General features: G+C 44.1%; 1 protein-coding gene across 7 annotated transcripts in view; it reads left to right on the top strand.

Moving 5' to 3' along the window:
- PPP1R9A (protein phosphatase 1 regulatory subunit 9A) overlaps positions 1–22,646 on the top strand; it is a 150,026-nt gene that overhangs the window by 92,070 nt on the left and 35,310 nt on the right. For 4 of the 7 annotated variants that reach the window (XM_048510565.1, XM_048510563.1, XM_048510561.1 and 1 more), the window contains exons 6-9: positions 7,251–7,386; positions 8,840–8,908; positions 11,205–11,360; positions 16,707–16,760. In XM_048510565.1, the coding sequence (XP_048366522.1) occupies positions 7,251–7,386; positions 8,840–8,908; positions 11,205–11,360; positions 16,707–16,760 (415 nt within the window). The remainder of the gene's footprint in view (positions 1–7,250; positions 7,387–8,839; positions 8,909–11,204; positions 11,361–16,706; positions 16,761–22,646) is intronic. The other 3 variants (XM_048510567.1, XM_048510566.1, XM_048510564.1) reach the window with 1 other exon arrangement.

Raw genomic sequence — 22,646 nt, 5'->3', positions numbered from 1 at the left:
AGTTAAAACCTTTAAAAGCAGCAGTAGATAAAGGACTAAAAAGAATAATTAAATTAATTTGTAAGATGGCGTCCGACAATCTAATTTCACCCTCTTTCAGAGAGGGAAGGGCAGCAAATCCCGAGATGGCAGAGGCACAGATGTAAAGGCCACGGGGAGGGCACCATCAGCGGCTGGTACCTCCAAGGCCCGGCCGGAACAGCTCCGTCTTACAGGCCCTGCGAATTCTGTAAGGTCCCGCAGGGCCCGGACAACTGGTGGAAGAGCGTTCCACCAGGCTGGGGCCAGGGCTGTAAAGGCCCTGGCCCGCGTGGAGGCCAGCCGTATCATCGAGGGGCCAGGGACCACCAGTAAATTGGCCTCTGCTGAACGAAGAGGCCGTATTGGGACATGTGGGGTGATGTGGTCCCGAAGATACGAAGGTCCCAGGCCCCATAAGGCCTTAAAGGTCAACACCAGCACCTTGAAGATGATTCGGAACTCCACTGGGAGCCAATGCTTCTGGGAGATGGACCTGCTGGTGATCCCTGGCCCAAAAGCGATCCGGCTGGCCCCTACCTGGTGGAACAGGCTTCCAGGTGAGATCAGAGCCCTGTGGGACAAACAGAGTTTCCACAGGGCCTGTAGAACGGACATGTTCCGCCAGGCATTCGGCCAGCCGGGATAACATCAAAAATTTGCTATATAGAAACATCTGGCCTCCCGTGGGAACTTCTGATGCCATCTGAAATTTATGTAATTTATGCAATTTATGGTTCCTTAATTAGTGGAGATTGATTGTTTTTAGCTGATTTTAAGATATATGATTGTTGGATACCGCTCTAAACCCCTCGGGGGAGGGCAGTATACAAATTAAATAAATAATAATAAATAGGTAGGCAGGCAGGCAGGCAGGCAGGCAGGCAGGCAGGTAGGTAGGTAGGTAGGTAGGTAGGTAGGTAGGTAGGGTGAATTAACTTCAGACTTCCCATAAAACATTAGTGCTGTCAGCCATTGTAGGACATTCTTTGTATGACATTACTTGACAGTAGGCATATGACAAACAGAAGGGAGTATTCAAGATATGATGATAGCTTCCTGAGATAATCCAGCTAAGAATTTTAGTTGTTCTTCCACTCAGTATGAAGCATAGAGCAGTGATCAAACATGTACAACAAAACAATACCAAATGGCTAAACAACCATCAAGCCAGTTTGAATGTCATGTTATACTGCAAACTCTCACCAGAACAAAATCACCCATAATTTAACCATAACAAGAATATTGCCTGAGTATATTTGGGGACAAAGATGGCATCTTTCTTCATTGCTGAGTCTGGTCCCTGTGTTTATGTCCCTTTGGGGGCCAATTGTTAGTGGTAGAAAGTAGTTTTTGATTAGGAGACTGTAAGCCAGGAAAGACCTGTCACCCAAGGCATCTGAGAGAGAAATCATATCCAGGATAGGCTGTAGATCACTGATGATGCGTTGGACTGGTTTGAGTTAAGAGCTGTCGGTGACAACTGGTGCCATTAGGTTGTTAATCGTGTCTGTGTCTGAGTAGTAGAAGGCTGCTTTGAATAGCAGGCTGGCTATGTTGATCTGTTTCTTTTCTTTTTTAGGCTAGTGTTGCAATCTCAGTAATGCCCATTGTAAATTCTCTAGGTGTGAGTCCCTTTCCAAGGAACAGGAGCAAATCTGATTGTAAAATGGTACTTGCAGCCCTTATGTTGTATGGTTCATTCAGTGCTGTGACCAGCAGCAGCATGGTGGTTTTTATCTCAGCAGCAGCTAGAGGTGATCAGGCATCAGTTCTCACATCTAGTGTGACTGGTACGCTGGTATCAGTGTTGGTACCATGGCTACATTTCCATTTAGTCACTGTATAAGCTAATAACACCGACTGAATTTTAAGTAATTTGTTTTCATTAACATTACCAATTTTCAATCTGAATATATCTCATTAGTAAAGACACTTACATAGTTTCCAGCAACTTTGGTATTTCTTCCTTAAGGATTCTTCCCCCCCCCCTCCACCCACACACAAAAAAACCCCAAAGGTCAAAGGCACTTTAGTCCATGCACTATAAATTGTACTTGATAAATTGCATGGAAGATGTTTTGAAAGGAGTTAAATCACAGTTGTGTATTTGATTGTTCTGGAAAAATTCACTAGATATCATTTCAGAAAGCTTACTGGGCACTCCTGTTCAGTGACTGCATTTCCTGCCAGAAACTTCATGAGCATTTTGTTTAATGGTTGTGACAACGGAAGTCATTGACCTAGAATAGATTTTTCATTGTAGCTTCTGGATATAGTTCTGCTCTACTGTCTTTAGCTGACACAGAGAAGGAACTGTGAGGACAAAAATATAGCTTCTATCATTGGACTACTCTAAGTTTGGCATAGGAAACTGTGGCGAATTATCCAAGTGAAATATATTCTTTCAGCGTTTTGCCCATTAGCGTGAATTAATAAAAATAACCTAGAATGCTTAGCTTGTCTAACTTGGAATGGTTTCTCTTGCAATGGCATTTGGTGCTTTGAGGAAGATAAAAATAATTGCATACCTCCTGGGCTTTAACACGAGTACTATAGCAACCAGTGATGGGTCTGCTTGTGCAAATATTGAGGCCTATTGAAATGTTTTTCTTAGATTTCTGGTTTACTGTATCCACTACAAATCCCACACCTTGATAGTTTTTTTTCCTGAAGGGATTAATTAAAATTTCAGAGTATATGCAGTGCTACCATTTAACTAAAGTTGCAAACTACCTTGTCGGTTCAAGCATCTATCATTCTATGGGGATACAAAACCCTACATTTCAGCTTCTTTTATTCCATACCCCATCACTACTCCATCATACTAATGTGGTTCAGTCAGTTCTGGTTTTCACATCATAAGCTGGGGTGCTGAGTTATCAGTTTCTTCTCTTAAACTTGCATCTTGGGTGGCATAGGTTCCAGCACTGGAGTACATAAACAGGGAATATCTGAACTTCTAAACTTGCTCTAAAATTTCAGTAGACTGTCATGAGGAATCTGTTCTATTACAGCTGGAAACAAACTTGGATTTAGGACAAGGTAGGACAGTTCTGTGGAACTGAATTCTTGAAACCATGCTACCTTCTCACCCCACTTTTGAAGGTCTTCTTGGTAGCATGTGGCCTGTGACATTGGGCATTCTTGAATCCTGGAAAAACTTGCAGACGAGCTGTCATGTAAAATACCTTGTTTCATATGGAATTTTAATACATCAACACAGGATTTAAGCATTAGGAAACATACAATAAGCCTGGGCAGTAATATTGGTTTTAATAGCAGTTGTGGATCAAGATTCTGAAGCCTTAAATCACTTTCAATACAAGAGGTCAACTTTTCACGGTCAGTAATTACTGTGGTAAGAAGACAGTGGTTCTGATGTGTAACTCCAAACTATAATATTGGGCAGTGCACTTCTTTCTTAGTAGGCTGTGTAAATTTTAAGGGTTTTAATGTTAATGTTTATATTTATATCTATTGTTTTATCGGCCTTGTTTATGGGCCCTGAACACTGCTCAGAGCTCTCAGGGGGTTGAGCGGTCTATGAAGTAGTATTATAATAATAATAATAATAATAATAATAATAATAATAATAATAATAATAATAATAATAATAATAATAATAATAATAATAAACAACGAAATACCTGGATCTAAAGATCGAGATCCAGCGTCTTTGGCACAAACCAGCAGCGGTGGTGCCAGTGGTCATCGGCACGCTGGGTGCTGTCCCAAAAGACCTGGGGCAGCACTTGAAACAAATTTACATCAACAAAATCAACATCTGTCAACTTCAAAAAGCCGTGCTGCTGGGCTCCGCAACCATCCTTCGCCGATACATCACAACATCCTAGGCCCCTGGCTGGGGCTCGATGGTGACGTAGACCAACACCGACAGTGATACCTGGCTGCTGTGTATTTTGTATAATAATAGTAATAATGATGATGATGATGATGATGATGATGATGATGATGATGATGATGATGATGATGATGATGATGATGCAATGTGCTACCTGATAATCCCATTAACTGCAGCTGTCCCTGATATCCACTACAATAGTAATTATAACAGTTATTATATATAATAAATGTGTTCAGCCTTCATCAGTACAGTGGGACCATTTATCAGTTCTCATTTATGTGTAACTTCTACACGAATCATTGTGCAGACGGAAATGAATGAGGCAGAAACACATTGTTATCGAGGGCCCATCCCCTCCTTGCTATCTAACTGGATTTATGGACTCCTGCTTTTAACCCAGGTATTTATATACCTTAGGTTTGAAGTGGTAAAACCATCATGTATACTCTATATATTTTACAGAGCTGGACACCATGACCCTATTATTCACCTTGCATTATAGTTCTTGGGTATTCTTTTGCATGGTATTGACTTACGTGATTATAGGCATAGATTCATCATTCTTCTGCTTTCTATATTATTGCAAACAAATAATGCTCAAATACAAAAAATGCTTTTTTTTGCTAAACCAGTTTTTTCCCTTTCTCTTAGCTGCATTCAAGTATTTCTGAAAACATTCTGTATTGGAATTCACTCAAATTGACAAAGTATTTTTTGTTTCCTCACGCCCCCCCAATCCGATCTGTCTGTAATGGGTCAACATATTTATCAGTCAACAGTATTTATTACATGGTTATGAATCAATATGTAGATGACCTTCCTTTGTATAAATTGAACCAGCACCAGTACAGATTTTGATATTAATTTTAAGGCAGTCAGACTTGTCATGCTTCCTGGGGTTTGCGTTTAATTGTATTTCCCATAACTGACTTAAATCTCTCCCCTTTTGACTGACTTTGCGATCATTGAGACTGACTTTGCTGTGTATTTGCGATTATTGAGTTCTGCATATTCTTCGTATGAAAGATTTGACACCACTAGATCTTCTGTTCCCTGAAGCAGTCCTCTTGCTGTCTGCCATAAAATGATAATTATTGTTGGCCTTGTTGCCAAGCCAATTATGAGTTCAGAATTCTTTTCTTCCCTGGATCAGAGTATTGCATGCTTAGAGATAATGTTACACATGCACAGTTGTACATGCACATGCCACTATAACTTATTGTTGTATCAATTTACACTTGTATGGAAATGTTAGAGCATAAAATTACCTTTAATCTGAACTGTAAATGATTGTCATACAAACATTTATAACAAAGTTACAGCAAATGTCCTAGAGCAAAGCTGGTAGCCACTTTGATGTTAGGGCTAGACTGTACAGATGGACTTCAGCTAAATTATTACATTTCCATTTTTAATTATTGTTTCTCCATTGCTGATTTGATTTTCCCTTTTGACTGGAGATCCACCTGTCAATTCAGTTTATTTAAATTTCCATACAGAGCATTTTGCATCAACGCGTCCCCCGCTTTTCTCTCCAGAGCCACTTACAATACTGTACTCTGCACCCAGGGAGGGTCTAGGCCTTTCTGGGCACTCTTATCCTTACAACAATAATCCCGTGTAGAAGGTTAAGCTAACAGAGAGAGACTGACTGGCTCATCATCACCCAGCAAGCTTCCATGACAAAATCGGAATTCAGCCCGGGATCTTGCAGATATTAGACTGACACTCTAACCACTGCACAATTCTCGTTGTCACGTCACATTTTAGGACACCACTATTAAAGGGCATGCCTAATTTACCAGAAAGTAATCTTGTACGTCATGTGTTCCTTTCATTTGGGCCGGTGTAAGCAATTTTTTTGGTGGAGTTTGCCTATCATCCTTTCATTTCTATAATGTGTTTTTACAGTTCATTACACTTTCTGTGTAATCATTCCGTACAGCTCTTAATGATCTCCGACTGGTTCTAAAGTACATGTCTAGTTCTGTGGAACCAGTTATGAGAAACATATAATTAGCTAGTTTATTGAAATGTTCTTATCTTTGGTGGTTAGACTTTCAAGTAATGAGTCAGAGCAGTGTGCCCCCTTTTTATGCTGACTCCTGTCTGCGTAATAAGAACTGGGACAAATTTAAATATGTAATGAAACAACTTGCTGTTTTGAAATTCTTGGTCCCCTTGCATAAGACTACAGAAGCATATAATGGCATTATGAGCTGTTCTAAAATATTATTTAAAATATAGTAAAAATTTTGTGCCACTCCAACAGAGGGAAAACTGGTTTCCTTTCTGAGAACCCCTGCCTTTCCCAAGAGTGATACCTAGAAACCCAATTTGTGCTTTCAGATGAACTCCAAATATAATTGCTTGTGACTGGATCCGTTGAGAACCAGTTCATAAGATTACATTATTGTGACAGCTTCAGGTATAATATGTGATAGCTTTATCGATCTGTTTTCCTGCATGCAGTGTCCGTCAAAAGGCAATACATCTTGTCTCAGCTGCTTGTTTGGTGGTTTGGTCAGTTTTTACAGGTTTTGCCTCTTAAGCGTGCCTTTGAGATCCATGTTGTTTGCACCCCGATATTCCTTGGCCTTCAGGTGCCAGAGGTGTGAGGAAAAGTCAGGCAGTTTGATATTAAAACAGGTTACTGCTGTTAAGGTAGGAAGAACTTCCTATGTGCTCTCAAAAGGGATTTGCCTGAGGGCCTGAATTCTCTAGCAGGACATTAATCAAAGTTCTTTTGTGTGGCCCTCCGGAGGGCATCACATTTATGGCCATAAGTAACAACCCCAGTTTGCAGGACAATAACCGAAATTCCCAGAATCTTCTTCACAATGCCAGTAATTCAATCAAAGGCCTCAAAAGGATCATCAAGGCTCCCTTTGCCCTGTGTCAAACAGACTTTAATTCAGATAATCCACAACAAGAAACAAAGTCCATGTAATAGCTTATTAATGTCAACCAAAATAATACAGAATATTATTCAAGCTCAAAAGCTTTGGTTGTTCCCTTGCTTGGAGAGCAGAACATACTAATGGGAACAGAATCCCTGCTCTCACTTATATCACAAGCTGTCCTCTCAGAATGGCCCCTAGAAAATCTAATTGGTTCCTAAGTTTTGCAGATGTTGCTTCATCCATGATTGTAGTGTTTGTGTTGCACCATAGTACTGGATCATGAGCTATCTCCAACAGGAGCAATGATAAAGACTTCCAATCATGACTAATTTAGCTTGTGTGTAGTTCACAGCAATTCTAATATAACTGTACACTTGTGTTTTGTTTTTGATGAAACATTTTGGCATTTAGCGTTAAGTAGAAGAGAGGAAATGATTTGTGTTTGGTGCTATTCTTCTCAGGTTTACAATTGGCCGAGAAAAGCCAGGACAAGTTAGCGAAGTGGCTCAGTTGATTAGCCAGACTCTGGAGCAAGAGCGTCGCCAACGTGAACTCTTAGAACAACACTACGCACAATATGATGCAGATGATGATGAGGTAATGTGTTTTGTTAGCATTCCTTCTGCTGTTACTTCATTAAGTTCCCCTTCCGTGTCTACTTACATTTCAATCTCTGCGATGTTTTGCCTAATCACACAGTTCCTTTTGTGATTGAAGCATATTCCCCCATGCGTGAACATTATCACAGCCATGCTGTGCACAAAAAATGCATTTTAAACATGCAAGATTTGTGCAGATTAACATAACTCCTGAATAGTAATTAATTATGCATATTGTCCCGTATGTATGTGATCCTCAAGATATATTGTACTGTTCTCCGATTCTTATTAGCAATCCTATGAACTCTACTTGAATGTTTGAAATTTTCCAGTCTTCATAGATTTGGAAAGTGGTTGCCCAAATTACTAATGAACAAGAAACAAGGGAGACCCAACTTTCATGCTCGATCCCTTCCAGTCCGGCTTCCGTGTTGGGCATGGGATGGAGACCGTCCTCATCGCCATCACAGATATGCTCCGCATGCAGCTAGACCAAGGCGGATCGGCGCTGCTGGTGTTGCTCGATCTCACAGCAGCGTTTGATGTGGTCGATCACGACCTTTTGATCCACCACCTGGCTGCCTCTGGAATACGGGGCACTGTCCTTCAATGGATTGCCTCGTTTCTCCAGGGTCGGGGTCAGCAGGTATGGTGCAGGGATGAGGCTTCCCATAGAGCCCCACTTAGTTGTGGGGTTCCTCAGGGAGCCTTGCTCTCCCCTATTTTATTTAACATTTATTTAATTATTATGCATATTTTTGCAGCCTCCCAAAACACTCGGTACAACATATGATATAACATGCTAATTTACAAATTCTCAACTGGGTTCTATGCTCTTTGATGTATACATGAATGGGGACTAGTGTACTATCCACACTGAAATCTCATTTGCCTACCTTTTCATTTTGCAGAAATACGCAGTTGCGATTTACCGCGGCCGCCATTGCAGTCATGGGAAAGGGGAGCATACAGTGTCCCCGCTCCCCTTCCTGGTCTCGTGACTTGTTCCCAAACCCACAGGACCAGACAGGACCCTGCGCACATGCACAGAGGTCTGAGGGGCTGACGTCAGGGGATCCCCTAACGTCAGCCAGGTAGGAGCTGGCCAGAGCTGGCCAATATACATCTCAATTATTGCCCCACATATTGGCTTCTTCAGTTCTTATTTCCTTAAAACTCGCAATTTTTGTAATTTTTTTTTGCTCAAGTCCAGCAATTGTTTCCCTGTATTTCTGACCATATGTGTGTCTGCAGCCCATCTAATGTGACATGACTATTACTTAGTTGGTATTTGGGATCCAAACATTGGTCCTAAATGTAAAACTGTTGTTAAAGCAAGCAGCAGTCTTTGATGTGTGTGTAATGATCCCGTAGGTTATTGTAAAGGGTAAGCAGAATAAATGGCATTATTGACCATAATGTTATTGCATGTTTGTTGTCAAATCTTTTAGAGTACTGAGAGAAAATTTCATGGAATCTTAGACAACTACAGTAAAAATAACAACTGTTGCTTTGAAAAGGTTTGTGAAGAAAAAAATTTGTCTCTGATTTGTCACTTCCTATACTATGTACTAAATACAATTTAATGAATGGCTTATTAATTCAGCATAATTTCTCAACTGCTACTGACGCTTCAGTCCCTCAAAGAGACCAAAAGATGATCCCATGTTGAAATATTTCCTGGGTTTGACATTAATTGGGTTGGTGTTAACTACATTTGTTTAACCCAAAAAGGGGAAGATTGCTGGAAATCTGCACAGTTTCATTGAAGCAAGTTAGACACTATGAAAGAAACCTGCGAAATGTGTTTTATTTGTTGTGAGCAGAGACAAATAGCTGCCACCAATCAATTTATCTGCCATGCATCTCCTCAGTAACTTTTTGTAAAAGAAACCATGCGTAGGTATAATCATGTTTGCTATTTCCTTGGCCCCCTACAAAGGGAAGTCAGTGACTTAGACTAGGTGTGGAGATTCCCTTAAAGTGAGGACCTCATATAATACATCTGTTTATTAGATGTTATCAGAGAGGGCCAGTGGAAGCCATGCCTCCTCTAATGCAGCGGTTCTCAACCTGTGACCCTCCCTTTGGGGGTCGAATGACCCTTTCACAGGGGTTGCCTAAGACCATTGGAAAATGGTCTTTTTATATTTTATATATACCAATTTTATGGTTGGGGGTCACCATAACATGAGGAACTGTATTAAAGGGTCGCGGCATTAGGAAGGTTGAGAAACACTGCTCTAATGCCTGGTTAGTTCTTTAGTAGAACCTTATCAAAGGGAATCCTTCCGTGAAACTATGTATTGCTTTGCGTTTTCTGACCCAGTAGAAATTACAGACAGGGCTATAGACATTCTAGCCTCACCATACTAAAATAAACTTCTGCACTGATTTTTGTGCTAACTTCTGTGAAGTTTTAACAAGAGGTAGAACCCATAAGGTCTGATGAACAGAAGATTAAAGAGGTCTTGATGTTTTTCCAGCTTTCTTTCTTCTACCCTTTATGTTCTTGTCTCCTGGAATTATCATAAGTAGGTTCTCATGTACCACCTTATGTTAGGCTAGGTCAGGGGTAGGGAACCTGCGGCTCTCCAGATGTTCAGGAACTACAATTCCCATCAGCCTCTGTCAGCATGGCCAATTGGCCATGCTGGTAGGGGCTGATGGGAATTGTAGTTCCTGAACATCTGGAGAGCCGCAGGTTCCCTACCCCTGGGCTAGGTCCTGGCTAAATTGATAATTAAAATACATTCGTAGGGGCATACAAGAATAACTTAGTAATTCAGGAGGAAAAACAATTTTTGAGTTCCTGGTTCACTTCTGACAGTGACTGAAGTCTCCACCCTCTGTAGCAGTTAGATATGAACTGTGGATTCCCCTCGAAGCCCGTTTTGTTTGAGAAGGGGCTTCACTGTTCCCCCCCACCCTTCCCCATGCACTGTTTTCAACCTGAAATGATCTTTGGCTCATAGGGACATCCTTTGGTTCATAGGGACCTCCTCATATGTCAAAGGGAATATGGTTCATATTGGGAAAATGGTGGGTGCAGGGGGCTAAAACTTATTTTCCACGTATGCCACAGTCTCAGTCAGAACTGGACCCTGCACATGTGAAAAGCCTTCAAGTCATTTCTTATCCATCACTGAAGGTCATAAGCCTGCCTTGCAGACTTCAGAGACCATTTCTCTATGAGCAGCCAATAAAGGGGTGCATACTACTCTTCTTGTGTAGCAGTGCTGAGGAGAAGAGGAAAGGTCAGCATACCCATGAACAGGGCAGTAAGTTCCTTGTCTCTTCAGCAAGAAAAGGGAGAGTTGGGCATTTTTCCTACTGGGATTGCAAGCCAAAGTTAGGCACAAAAGAAGTTGCCCAGCTATACTGAGGGTCCAAACCAGTGGTTGCTGCAGGTTTCTATACATGAGGTGCATTCATTGGTCCTCCACCTAATGAGGTTGTTTTGAAAAGAAATTAGGGTAAACTCAGAAGAAAAATGGGGCACACTTATCAGTAAATGGGATAAGCAATAAAAGCCACGGGAGCATGTCTTTTCTCTCCAAGCTGTTTGGGAAAAGGATACAATTTTTAAAAAATCTTGTTTTCAAGCTATTAATCTTCTGATGTACATTCACCTACTTGGCATTCTACTCTAAAGATTCTATCCTTTGTTACTAGCTCCTGTCTGTTTATTTAACTTTCTCTTCTGGTTTACAGTACAGATTGGATTTGTAAATATTGTAAATTGTAATGCAGTAATGTTGGGTCTGTCACTAATGAAAGAGAAGGCCATAAATTCTTTAATTCTCTACTGCTAAGACAGGGGAATATGCGACAGACGAAGACGATGATAACATGGGACCCATCCTTCCAGGAGGCGATATGGCCATTGAAGTGTTTGAGCTTCCCGAAAACGATGACATGTTTTCCCCGACAGAACTGGACACCAGCAAATTGGCTCACAAATTCAAAGAGGTGAGCCCGGAGAACTTGGCGCTGACATTCAGACGGTATCGATTCACGTCATCTCATTTGTTCAGTGATCTGGGTTCCTGTCTCTGAATGGTCTGCATTGATTTCCTACTGACTTGTAAAATCAATGTATGCAAATGGCTTGAGCTAAGTGAGACAAATTTTGCCAGGTCTTTTAAACATTTGTTGCAGGAACGGGTCATGATGTGCTGCCGTTTTGACAGTGATCTACAAATGTGAAAATGCTGTTTATTAGAGCACAAGCTGCATTTTCAAAACTACTGAGGTGGCTGCATTGATTTCAGTGGAGTTACTCATGAGTAAATGCTCTAGGGCTTGGTATAAAAAAATCAGGTTTAATTTTATCCGGCTTCTTTTTCCTGTTTTAGCTGGCTGGCAACTATTTGGTTATTTTGCTTTTACCACAGAATCCAAGAATGTAAAGAATGTATTTCAAATGTGTACAGTCTTCCCTTTTACATTCAAATTGAATGTTTTGGACTTTATTTTATATGCTAAACATGACATCTTCACAAATGAATATTGCAGGACAGTGTACTTGATAGTATTTTCTTAAGAACACTCATTATCTGGAAAAAGAAGCATGTTGCTCGTTTGCACCAGATGTTTTTAGAATCCCAAATAGGTCAAGATTGGAAGGTGATATTTGTTCCTCAGTGAAGTCATACCTATCTGGAATACCTATTGTGTCTCCTATATTTTGGCACCAGACTAAATGTGGTGGAGCAGCCGCATGTATTTATTCCCACATCTTCCTCATTCACATACACAGCCAGGAGTGCAAGAATCTATTTTTCGCATGGAATTGTGGGTGAGGGGAGCTCTGTCTTCTCCCTCCCTTCCTTCCTTTCTGTGCTCTGTGGCTTAAAGCACCTTTCTGTAACTAAGCTCTGTAACTGAAAGAAAGCCAAGCTGAGATAAAAGACCCTGAATCATGGTAAGATGGGGGCTCCAGCAATCCTCAAGTCACATAAAAATATTTCTTCTTATATAAAAATAAAAAGAAATCCCATTTCACTGTGTATGTAAATGTGGACGACACATAATCCATTGAATAGTGAGCTTCACTTCACACAAGACATACTTGCAAAACAAAATCCCCTTCCTCACTGTCAGTGTTCCCTGTTATCTGTGATCAGTGCACTCCTGTGCCTATATATACAAAAGGCAAGTACATGTGCCAAAAATCACCTTCCCTGACCAGTGAAAGTGTGCATGCATAGTACAGAGTTTGCTGTGCAGAGCAGTCTTCAGTACCTGAATTTTGGTAGATATGTCCACTTCCCCCAAATCGTAGTAGTTTGGTATTGGTGATGGTTCCCATATGGTCTGTACAGGATAAGTTGAAAGATGATGTCTTTAAAAAAAAAGCAATTGAATCAAACATTGCAAACTCCAGATCTCAATAATATAACTTGCTCGGCAAGACAAAGTGCTGATCTGGTTAGAGTTTTGGACTGAGATCTGAGAGACTCAGGTTCGAATCCCCGTTCTGTTGTGGAAACTTACTGAATATAAATAAATAAATTAGTTTAGAAGACTCTTGAGTGGCTCTTTACTGTGAACGCTGGCTGTGGTTAAGAGTGGTTAAGAGCAGGTGCATTCTAATCTGGAGGAACTGGGTTTGATTCCCCGCTCTGCCACTTGAGCTGTGGAGGCTTATCTGGGGAATTCAGATTAGCCTGTGCACTCCTACAGCGGGGTGACCTTGGGCTAGTCACAGCTTTTCGGAGCTCTCTCAGCCCCACCCACCTCACAAGGTGTTTGTTGTGAGCGGGGAAGGGCAAGGAGATTGTAAGCCCCTTTGAGTCTCCTGAGAGAAAGGGGGGATATAAATCCAAACTCTTCTTCTTCTATCACCTAATATTGGTTTTCTCCACATTCTTGCTCCCACTAATGCTGGGAAACAAGTACCATACGTGGCTGAGCAGGGGGCAGTGCTAATAAAACAGTTTGCTGTGGTGCATTCTCAACTTTTCCCTTTCCTCTGGTATCCTTTGCAGTCGGTAATATTTTATTGCCTTCCGACTCATCTATTCCTGATCTATTCCCTGCTGTTCTAGAAATGGCCCTGGGACCAGTAGAATAGTGAAGTTTTCTGTCCTTAGTGAAGCCAAGTGGCTTTAAAACCCTTTTGGCCCCTACAATTGGCATTATGGCTCTGACAGCAGAACAGCTTGACTACCACAGCAGGTCTGCAAAGGATTCTTGTTATTAACTATCTTTCAACAATTCAGTTAGCACCATAGACATGCCAGCATAGGCTTTATATTGTAAAACAACTTCATATGGTTTTTTAATTTATTTTAAAAGCCTTTTCAATGTCAGAGGATTATTGGGGGGGGGGGGGGATGCCGACAGACAGCTTCGCTGATGCTTGTGATTTGGTGGGATCCTCTGTGCAGTTTTGGGCTCTATTGATCTGTGTTTGCTTCCCATATTTGTAATAAGAAGCCTTGTCTGAGTACTGGAAAACACTCTCTGTTCCTGAGCCAGATTGTACATTACAAAATTATTTTAGGAATATGTTTATGGCTCTGTTATTCTAAATAAGTTTTTCCTTGAATGTAACACTTATTCAGGTATAGTTGGAGAGAGGCTAGAGGCTGTTTTTGTGCCACAGTTCACCACACATCTCCATCCATTTCACCATGCTTCTGTCGACTATTTACTTGCATTGTTTACATTAGTATCGTGAAACAGAGATCTGTGATTTGGTGTTATGTTGAACATCACCCCACGTGCAAGATCCGTTCTTGCACAGGGGTTGATCAGAATTATAGCGTCAGGCTATAATGGCATGGATTTCACAAAGCTACCAACCTGTTTCTTTGTGTGAATGAAGCCTTGGGTCGATCCTGCACAACATAATAATACCGGGTTACACTCAGTATTTTAACATCCAGGTCTATTTTATCCCAGTTTCTCCCTTCGCATGGGTGCCTGTTTCTGTGAAGGAATCGAGTTAAGACTGGGAGGAAATATTCTGATTTCTTTCGCACGAGCCCGGCTTTTTTTTGTTTTTATAACGCAGATGCAGCCTCGCATGCTCGAACATCCTGGGTGTGTTGCATTCTGATTAGCTCCCCCCCCCAAGGGCAATGCTTCTAATTGGTGGATCCACAGCAACCACAGGAAAACCAAGCAGTACCACCCTCACCCTTTTCTCTAGCTTTGGAAAGGAGCCAGTACAGTGAGCAACACCAGAAGCAAGTTGTGCTGTACAAAGTAAAAACTTTTGACCAATGCTGGGCAGAGCACTATGTCCCAGCCACATTTCAAGGTGCGCAAGAAACCACAGCATGAAACATTCACCCCCCACCCCCCATGGTATACCAAATAACATTTGACTAGTCTTTGGGGCAGCTTGAGAGCATCCTGCCAGGCAGGCGCTTCCCTCCCCATCCCCTCTAGGACCCTAAGAACATAAGAACTAGCCTGTTGGATCAGACCAGAGTCCATCTAGTCCAGCTCTCTGCTACTCGCAGTGGCCCACCAGGTGCCTTTGGGAGCTCACATGCAGGATGTGAAAGCAATGGCCTTCTGCGGCTGTTGCTCCCGATCACCTGGTCTGTTAAGGCATTTGCAATCTCAGATCAAAGAGGATCAAGATTGGTAGCCATAAATCGACTTCTCCTCCATAAATCTGTCCAAGCCCCTTTTAAAGCTATCCAGGTTAGTGGCCATCACCACCTCCTGTGGCAGCATATTCCAAACACCAATCACACGTTGCGTGAAGAAGTGTTTCCTTTTATTAGTCCTAATTCTTCCCCCCAGCATTTTCAATGAATGCCCCCTGGTTCTAGCATTCCTATTGGGAATGTGAGCCTGGAGCTGCGGGGCTGGGCTCTCTGGGCTGTGGCTCGGCTAGTGGTGGTACTTGGTGAGAGCGAGCAGGAACAAAATGAGGGCCTCCCTCAAGATACTAAGCAAGAAAGGCTGTAAATGAATGTAAGGCAGGGAGACCAGGCAGCAGGGCTGGAAAAATAGCTTGGTTTTGCTCCCGTGGTGTTCCCATGGAAGTGGGTTCAACGCAGGATTTTAGGAAAAGACCGCAATTTTAGTGTTTTTTGAATAACCTGGGATGGAGGGAAATATCATAGGACAAACCCTCTTTAGGACCGGGAACCTGTACAACCTTCTTGGTCAAACCAGGATATTTCCCTTGCTTAACCCGGGATATTTGGACCGTGCACAATCGACCTTCGACTATCAGGATTCAAAGGCAGGTTCAAAATCATAGATTGGACAATATGTGTAGGTTCAGACATTAAGCAAAACCATCATTAGTTAAACTAATCTTGGTTAGTGCGATCATATGAATACAAGCTGCTGTGTTAACTATAATTTAGTTGGGGTCCATCAAGCCAGGCTCTGAAGCCATGGTTTAATGTTGATTTATTGGCCACAATGTGCTTTTGCGTGATATACAAACACAAGCATTCTGGCTTAATCCCGTGCAGCCCTTGTACATTTCCTGGCTACAGAGATGCCGGCCCTGAGCAACAGTGATTCAACTAGCATTGGTCAAGGTGAACCAGGACTTGAAAGTGTTCTCTGAATCCTGGTTTCACAACATATCATGGGTCGAATCCCCACTACCGTCTTAGCCAGGTTTCAGAACACAAACGACCTCAAACCTGGTTAGTTTGTGTTCTGAAACCTGGCTAAGACGGTAGTGGGGATTCGACCATTAGTCACCATGAGCCCTAGTGTGAAGTTTTGTCTGGACTGAGCCTCAAGTATTGAGCCTTAAACTGGAAGAATGGTTTTGGGTTGTCGTTTCTTTGCCTTTTAAAGCTAGTTGCTGTCCCCAAATCCTATTGTCCTGTTCGTTAAGCGTAGGATGAGTTTTTGGTTGCAGTAGGTGTGTTTGTCATCTGCTGTTTGGAATTAGAGCCTTGTAATCGCCTCTTCTCTGAGTTAGCTGCCCTCTGACAAGCTCTGCTTAATCCACCCAGTGAGGCTTTCTAAGACTACTGGTGTGCTCTGGGACATTCACATCCAGGCTGACCACCACATTGAATATAACAACTGATGTTTCCTCTTCGTCCTCCAACACATTTTGAGTTGCCCTGGCAGACGGGATGCATACTGATCTGATATTCTGAGAGGCCAGCCAGCAGTGCTTTCTTTAATTAACTTGCATGGACTGAGTCATTTTCCAAGCTAGATATTTTAATTTACAGTCTACTGCACTGCAGCACTTCTGTGGGCCTTCTGCTCTGCGCTACAGGATTCAGGTGGCAGCGCAGAAGTCTCTTTTAAAAACATTAGAGCCTTCGCACTTGCAGGTCACTTAATTTGCTTTGTGGTTTTGATTTTCAGTTGCAAATCAAACATGCAGTCACCGAAGCTGAGATTCAGAAGCTGAAGACAAAGGTAAGAACCCCTCGCTGGGTACTAAATGGGTGATGTTCTTATTGTCAGCTGATGTAGGCTGAGAATCCAAAAGCAAGCAGGGGGAAAAGTAAGTCTTTATCAAGAAATCACACCGAAGAAGAGGTGCTGTGGCTCCTGTGTTTTTGTTTTGGTGCAGACAGCTTTATCCCAGCGTCAGTGGGATCAGGGAGATTATGACTGCAAGAAAGTAGCTGCAATTGTGTATTACATCTTTACTACTTTTGCACATAGTAGGCATAGTAGGCATTAATCTGGCAAGGAGAAAGGGGTTTAGGTTCTTTGGAAGGAAATAGTAAAGCATTTGCGTCTGCCATCTGGGAGAGATTGCTGCTTACTGACTTAGTTCTGGGAAGCATGGGAGTTTTATTTGGTTTCTTTTCACAAAGGAGACAGTTAACTCAGAACTGATTCTTAGAAATGCCGTTGTATTGCTTTGGTAAATGCTGTTATATTGCTTTAGTAAATACAGTTGTTTAATGAGCCTTTCTTGCTTAGTATCTTGAGGGAGGCCCTCATTTTGTTACCCTTTGATAATACAGTATTTTAAAATTAAATTGTATGTTTGGAGAGGTTTTTTTTTAATTATTTAGAAAGTTTTAAGTGCAAGTGTTTTGGAACTGAAAATGCAAAGCAGAATGTTTATTTTTCTAAAGATCAGACCTGTCATTGGTGTATGAAATTAGTCTGCAGCATAATTTATTTTTTTCTTTTGCATTTTTCCCCTCCTTTAAAAAACCCAAACCCCTTTCTCCTTGCCAGATTAATGCCTAATATGAGTGAAAATCCATATGGGTGTACTTCTGTAGCCACTTAAAATTCATAGAGACTTTTAGTGGTTTTGGCATGTGGCTAACAGTGTGAGATTAGTAAAATATAAGTCTTGGTTGTATTTTTCCTAAGTTTTTATTTCCCCCCCGGAATTCTGTGGAACATAATGTTATTCATGCTTAATCAATGAAGGATGGAATCATTGGAAGATAAACCCACAGTTACCAGATTGGTTGTACTGATTTAAGTGAGGCAGTGCTTTGGATTATCCCCGACAACTTTATGAGAAGACCAATAAAATACTGGCTGTTGTGGGTTTTCTGCACTGTGGATGGCCATGGTCTAGTAGTTTTTGCTCCTAATGTTTTATCTGCATAAAGAAACACATGTTACCATGACATGCCTTTGAAGATGCTGGCCATAGATGCAGGCAAAATGTTAGGAGGAAAAACTACCAGACCACGGCCACACAGCGCAGAAAACCCACAACAGCCAGTTGATTTTAGCCACAAAAGCCTTTGACAATAGCAACAAAATGAATGTTAAATTGTCAGAGATTTAAAACTTTTAAGGCTGTAGCTTAGTTCCGTTTCTGGCTCATGGATATTAAGTATTTTAAGACAATAATCCTAAACCTTAATGAATAAAATGGAACGTGCTTCTGAGTAGATATGCTTAGGTTTGCTCTCTAAACGTTTAAACCAGTGGTTCTCAACCTTCCTAATGCCGCGACCCTTTAATACAGTTCCTCATGTTGTGGTGACCCCCAACCATGAAATTATTTGTGTCTCGATTGCTATGACCATGGGAAATATGTGTTTCTACTGGCGGCGGGGGGTATCTTGATTACGGTGTGTCTTTGCCCCATTGCCTGAGGGAGGCAGAACCCTTGTAGGTTGAAACTCCCCTTCCTGTATGGCCCGTGCTCGGGGGTTATTCCCCTCAGTATTCTTTCCTGCCTGCAAAGGTGCAAGGCGTTTGTGCCAACTCCCAGGGATGCTTCTAAAGTCAGTGTGTTTTGTGTATTTTATTGCCCTGTTTGTCTCCCCCTGCCTCTGCTAGTAGGTGGGAAGGGGGACGCTTGATCAAACCGAAGGGGAAGCTATGTAGTGTAGAAGTCCATTATTGGCGAAACAGCTTCCGCCATTTTCCTTGGATCCCGCCTCAAGATGGCCGACCCGGATCCTTTACCCCCCAGGAGGACTTTTTGCCCGTTCTGCGGCCGAGGCAGGCAGCCAGAAATAAAGTGGCGAGTCCCTACCCACCGGCCAAAAGTGGCGTCAAAGAAGGGGATAAAGCGGCGGCGGGCAGTGCTTGGCTCAGCGCCAAGCCTTGTAGCGCCAAAGCAGAAAGAGGCTTCGGGCTTCGGCCTTCTGAGAGCTGCCGAGCCACAGGGGCGGCTCCACAGCCGGGTCCTCCCACCCAGCGGGATTGGAGTCCCGGCCTCCCCAGCTGTGAGCCACGGGCACTAGAAACCCAGGGGGGAGGGAGAGCCTTGAAGGCGTAATCTCCAGCCAGATTGTGGCAGCCTCTGCCAGCGGCCTGGCAAGCAGCCCACCAGCAGACTTAAGCCGCTTCTTGGCAATAGGACCAAATCCGAAAAAAAAGCCCACAGATGCCAGAAGCCCGCCAGGCTTCCAGTGCTCAGAGCAGCCACCAGCGGCTGGAGCTCCACAGAGAAAGGGTTGACCCTGGCCTACAGGAACCCCATCGAGATTTCCAGGCGAGGAGGACTCCTCCCAGAGAGGAGAGGGGTAGAGAGCCAGTTTTCAGACACAGAGGAAAACCAGTGGGAATAACAGAACAAGCCCAGGTTCTTCCAAATTGGGAGAACTTGCAACTGCTGATCCGCAGAAGGCAATCTCAGCCCCTGGACCTACTGGGACCAGGAGGGCAAGACCCCCCGCAGACCCAGACCTCCCTCCCACCCCGGCAAGCCCGTGAAGGAGGCTACCCAAAGAGCAATATGGACTATTTTCCCAAGGATCAGGAGGGGAGAGAAGTTCTTCCCGTCCGAGTATTTTGTCACTGATTAGGAAGAGGTGGATTAAGCCCGGCCCAGCTCACAAGACCCTGCCTCCATCCTTCAAGAAAACTTACCTCATGCCTCCTGATTTCACACCTTGCTTCCAGGCCCCCGGTGGGCAGCCCCAGTGGCAGCTCTGCACTCTGCAGACCTGGTAGTCAAGGGGAGAACAACATCAGGGACCCCCTAGATAGGAGGTCGAAGCAGCCCTGAGAAGAGCATGAATGGCTGGCGGTACAGCAAGACCCTCACCCGGCCTCCCACGGTGGCCAGAACTGGTATGGTGTGGCTGAAAAGGGTACTGGAAGCGCTGTTCAGAGCTGGACACCGCCACCAGAGAGTGGAGTAGCGTCCTCATGGCTTCTAGCGCCTTCATGGCAGATGCCACCTAATGCGTACCCTGGTTGCTAGAGCCATGGCGATAACATGGTGCCAGGCGTACCTGGCTCGACCACTGGCTTACGGCTGGCCTTTCGCTCTAAAAAAGCGTGGTTACCCGCATATTCCTATCACCCAGGTCAGCCCTATTTGGTGCCGATCAGACAGGGTCTAAATGAAACTAAGGACAAAAAGAAAACAATGCCAAAGTTATCAAGCATGAAAAGAGCAACACCTCCACTATGGCAGACCCTCGTTTAGATCAACAGGGCACTCCCCAGATTCCCCACTGAAGGGAACAAACGGGGCTGGCAACGAGAATTCCTTTAAGTGACAAACACTTCAACAAAGCGGGCAACAAGCGAAGCCCTTCAAGCCCGGACTTTAAGGGGAAGCGGTGACTTCTGTGAGGGCCGGGGGCATACAATAGGTTTACCCAGCAGCAGAATACGTGGACAGATGGTCAGAGAGGTCATCCAGGAGACTTCGTAATAGAATTCCTACAGTTTCAAAGGCAATTCGTTCCATCCCCAATCGCGGAAAACTCTCCCAAAACAAGAAAGGCGAACCCTTCAGACAGTGGCCCCACCTGCTGGAAATGCAAAACCATAGAAGCCCCGGGTCCCGGCGCGGGAGGAGTTCTCCAACGCAGTATTCACACTTTTTTACACAGTCCCCAAAGCGCAGGGGACTGCAAGAGCAGATGCTGAATCTCCGGACGGTCAACAAATTAGCTCCATACCAAAGAAGTTTGCATGGAAACTCTAAGAACCATATCGGTAGCCCTGAGGCACAGCGATTTCCTCACCTCATTAGACCCACAAAGGAGGCCTACCTCCACATCATGATCCACCGGCCACAGAAAGTTCCTAAGGTTGCAGTGGGGCGAGCAGCACTCCAGTACAGAGGCGTTACCCTTGGCCTGGCCACGCTCCAGAACATTCTCAAAGATCCTCCTGGGACCCATCATCCAACTGGGGAACAGGGGATCCACATCCATCCCTACTTAGGCGACCTCCTCATCAGGTCCCGGAGCAAACTCCAGGCAGGAGGGCGTGGCCAAGGTCGGAGGTGCTGCAGGCCGCAGTTCTTAGTCCAACCTAGAAAAGCTGCGCTGGTCCCCAAACAAGAACTGGAACACCACCGGGCAATGGTGGACCGCGACAAAAGCGCGTATTCATCCACTCCAGAAAGGGTAGCAAAATCCAGCTCGCTGCAAGGCACTACCTGCCGGCTCCCAGCGACCATGGCTGCTCAAGGCAGCCAGCTTGCTGGGACTCTTTATCTCCAGTCCATGGACCTAAACCAGTGGGGCGGTTCCCGCGAGGCCTCTGCAACAGATGCTACATGAATTTCCAATGGGATATCATCAGGAAGAGGGACAAACCCATCTCCATTCCCGCTTTGTAGTGAAGTCCAGCCTCAGTTGGTGGCTAAGCAAGCACAACCTAGCACAAGGCAAATGCTTCCTCATACGGCAGACCGCCAGATATTTACAGATTTCCAGCCTGCGGGAGGCTGAGGAGCAACCCTCAACCAACAGATTTACCCAGGGACAATGGTCAGAGGAGGAGTTATCCACCACAAATCAATGTGCTGAGAGACAAGGGGCATACTCTCTAGCGCAGAAACATTTTAGCCCTCAGGTACAGCGGCAGCACATACTAGTGCTTACGGACAGCGTGGCAGCAAGATCTATATAAACGTCAGATCGAGAGATCCCGAACCTTCCTGGAAGCCGAGATCACCGGCAGAAGAAAAAACACCTACAGTCTCTGCAAGAGCCCAACATATCAAGGGCAAGCTAAGTAGCCAGGCAGACGGCTCAGCGGGAAACAAATAATGGAAGCCAGATAGCAGCTCAGCAAAGAGAGTTCCACAGAATCTGCAAAATCCCTAGGCAGCCTCTCGTGAACCCTGGTACAGCGCAGGACAGTACCCAAGTGCCAAAATTCGCGACAAGACATTTTCACAGGCGGCCTAGCAACAGGCAGCCCTGGCTGACCAGAATGGCCAAGCCTACTTTTTCCGATGATTCCATGACTCACAAGGAAGGATCAATCAGACAGAGTAATACTGGTGGCCCCGGTGGCAGGGAGGCCATGGTTCTCAACCATACAGGAAATGGCCGCAGAGAACCAGTGGCCCCTAACCCCATCGGAGGACCTCCTCCTACAGGGCCCCATACCACCCGGACCCAGCTGGATTTAAACTTGACCCGTGGCGTGTGAAGGAGGAGACTAGCAGCCAAAGGTTATTCAAGAAACGGGTCACCAACTATTCTGTCCATGCGCAGAAGTCCACAATTAATATTTACAATGCGTCATGGAGGACCTTAGTGCGCTGAGCCCAAGCAAGCACATGCGACCCAGAGAAGCCAAAAGTCAGAGAGCGTCCTAGACTTCCCTTCAGAGGGGTTGAGATGGGCCTCTCTGGCGTCTCTAAGCAAAGACAGCTCACCGACGTGATCGCACTGTTTGCCCTGCCATCAGGGGCAGGCCACTCTCAGACACCCGGCGTAGGGTTTCTCCGAGGTCAGGCTATCCCAACCACCCGGGGATCCACGGAGTTCCATTAAGTAAACCTTCTGCGGTCTAGCGGCTCTACGAACACTGCCACCGTTTGAGCCTATTCAATCAATCCCTTTACGGTGGATTCGCATGAAAGCCTGTTCTTGATGCGCCTTAACATGC

The sequence above is a fragment of the Sphaerodactylus townsendi genome, linkage group LG11 (genome assembly GCF_021028975.2).
Source record: "Sphaerodactylus townsendi isolate TG3544 linkage group LG11, MPM_Stown_v2.3, whole genome shotgun sequence".
In the NCBI taxonomy this organism is placed as follows: Eukaryota; Metazoa; Chordata; class Lepidosauria; order Squamata; family Sphaerodactylidae; genus Sphaerodactylus; species Sphaerodactylus townsendi.
Note: the sequence above shows the minus strand (reverse complement) of the source record. Positions and strands in the feature narration are given on the sequence as shown.